The 1,239-nt window shown below is 54.8% G+C and overlaps 1 protein-coding gene across 1 annotated transcript; it reads right to left on the reverse strand.

Annotated features, from left to right (window-relative positions):
* Positions 1–761, reverse strand: LOC9663421. Its single transcript, XM_024667207.1, has 2 exons — positions 530–761; positions 1–468 (listed from the first exon to the last, which is right to left on the reverse strand). The coding sequence occupies exons 1-2, from the start codon at positions 737–739 to the stop codon at positions 31–33; spliced, it is 648 nt and encodes a 215-aa protein (XP_024522975.1). The 5' UTR covers positions 740–761; the 3' UTR covers positions 1–30.
* Between the last annotated feature and the right edge of the window lie 478 nt (positions 762–1,239).

Genomic DNA, 1,239 nt, shown 5'->3' on the forward strand with positions numbered 1-1,239 from the left:
TTGCAGAAGTCTTTTTCTTTAGACAAACCTTTATTCAACTTTATTGTCGATATTGCATTTGCGGCGCTCCAGAAAACTTCTAACAGCAGCTTTCCACGCAGGCACTGTAGATGGGACTCCAATCCCCCTCAGGCACGCCCAGCCTTCCCCCTGATACGAGTAGTCTCGCCACGATTCGTTGAAGCATTCTTCCTCGGCTTGAGAGCAGCTCTGGCTCGTTACGTGCCACACCCGGAATGGAACGTCATGAGGCCTGTCCACTGCCAATCGCTGCACAAAAAGCTCCTGCAAACCAGCGTAGTCTTTCCTGAGCAGCTCCACAAACTTGGTGTTGCCAGACACGAAAACTTTGGTCAAGGAGCAGCCCTTCACGTCTAAACCAGTGGCTGCTTCTGCAAACAGCATAGCCGACGCTACACACTCAGCATCATCCTGCTCGCCATGGACCTTGAGCCATTCAGGAATAATCTGCAAGTAAAAGAATAATCAGCCGGTACAAACCTTCCGAGTAAACACTTGTAAACATCACCTTCTTTCCTCGGGTTGGCAACGCTGCCTTGTGTCGCCCAAACAATGTGATCACCCTCCAGCCCGGTAAGTTGTCGTAATTGTGGTGTACGAACAAAACACCCAGGCCGAGACGCTTTTCCACCCATGCGCCCAGCTCAGTTCCTCGGAGACGGGCGTCGTTGAACACCTGGTAGGCAGCCTTGTCACAGTAGAAGAGGTCACTCTTCATTCCATCCTCGTCTAGAAGAGTGTCCTTCGCACGAGCTGGAAAGAAGCCATATTTCTTGGCTTCCACCTCATTGCCGGGTGGATCTTGCCTGGAATGGGGGCCCAGCCGGCAATGGCTTCGTCCTCCACCTCCTCTGTGCAAGTGGCTTTCTCCTCCATGCAAGGACGCTTGCTGCCGCTAGGCCTGCGCTCAGGGGAGCGTGACCTCTTGCTCCAGCTAGAGGCATCCATCCTGCTGCTAGGCTCCCTGGGATCCATTCCATCGTTGTCCCTGCTGCTAGGCTCCTTGGTCCTGGGCCTGGGATCCATTCCATCGTCACTCCTGCTGTTAGTCCTGCGCCTGGAACTGCTGCTATGCCTATCGTCGTCCCTGGTGCTACGGCGCCTGCGGCTGGCCCTCCTGCGTGTGCTAGGATGGTCTGACTGCGAATAAGAGTGCTTGCCTGAGCGCCAGTCGTCAAAGTCCGGATCGAAACTGCTGCTGCGACCCGAGATTAGGGC

This window comes from Selaginella moellendorffii, unplaced genomic scaffold (genome assembly GCF_000143415.4).
Source record: "Selaginella moellendorffii unplaced genomic scaffold, v1.0 SELMOscaffold_164, whole genome shotgun sequence".
NCBI lineage: Eukaryota > Viridiplantae > Streptophyta > Lycopodiopsida > Selaginellales > Selaginellaceae > Selaginella > Selaginella moellendorffii.

Excerpts from the sequence above, each read along its gene's own strand:
- LOC9663421 (XM_024667207.1), bottom strand. The coding sequence starts at position 739 with ATGAAGAGTGACCTCTTCTACTGTGACAAGGCTGCCTACCAGGTGTTC. Across the intron at positions 469-529 it reads TGCCAACCCGAGGAAAGAAG|ATTATTCCTGAATGGCTCAA; the intron begins GTGATGTTTACA and ends TTTTACTTGCAG.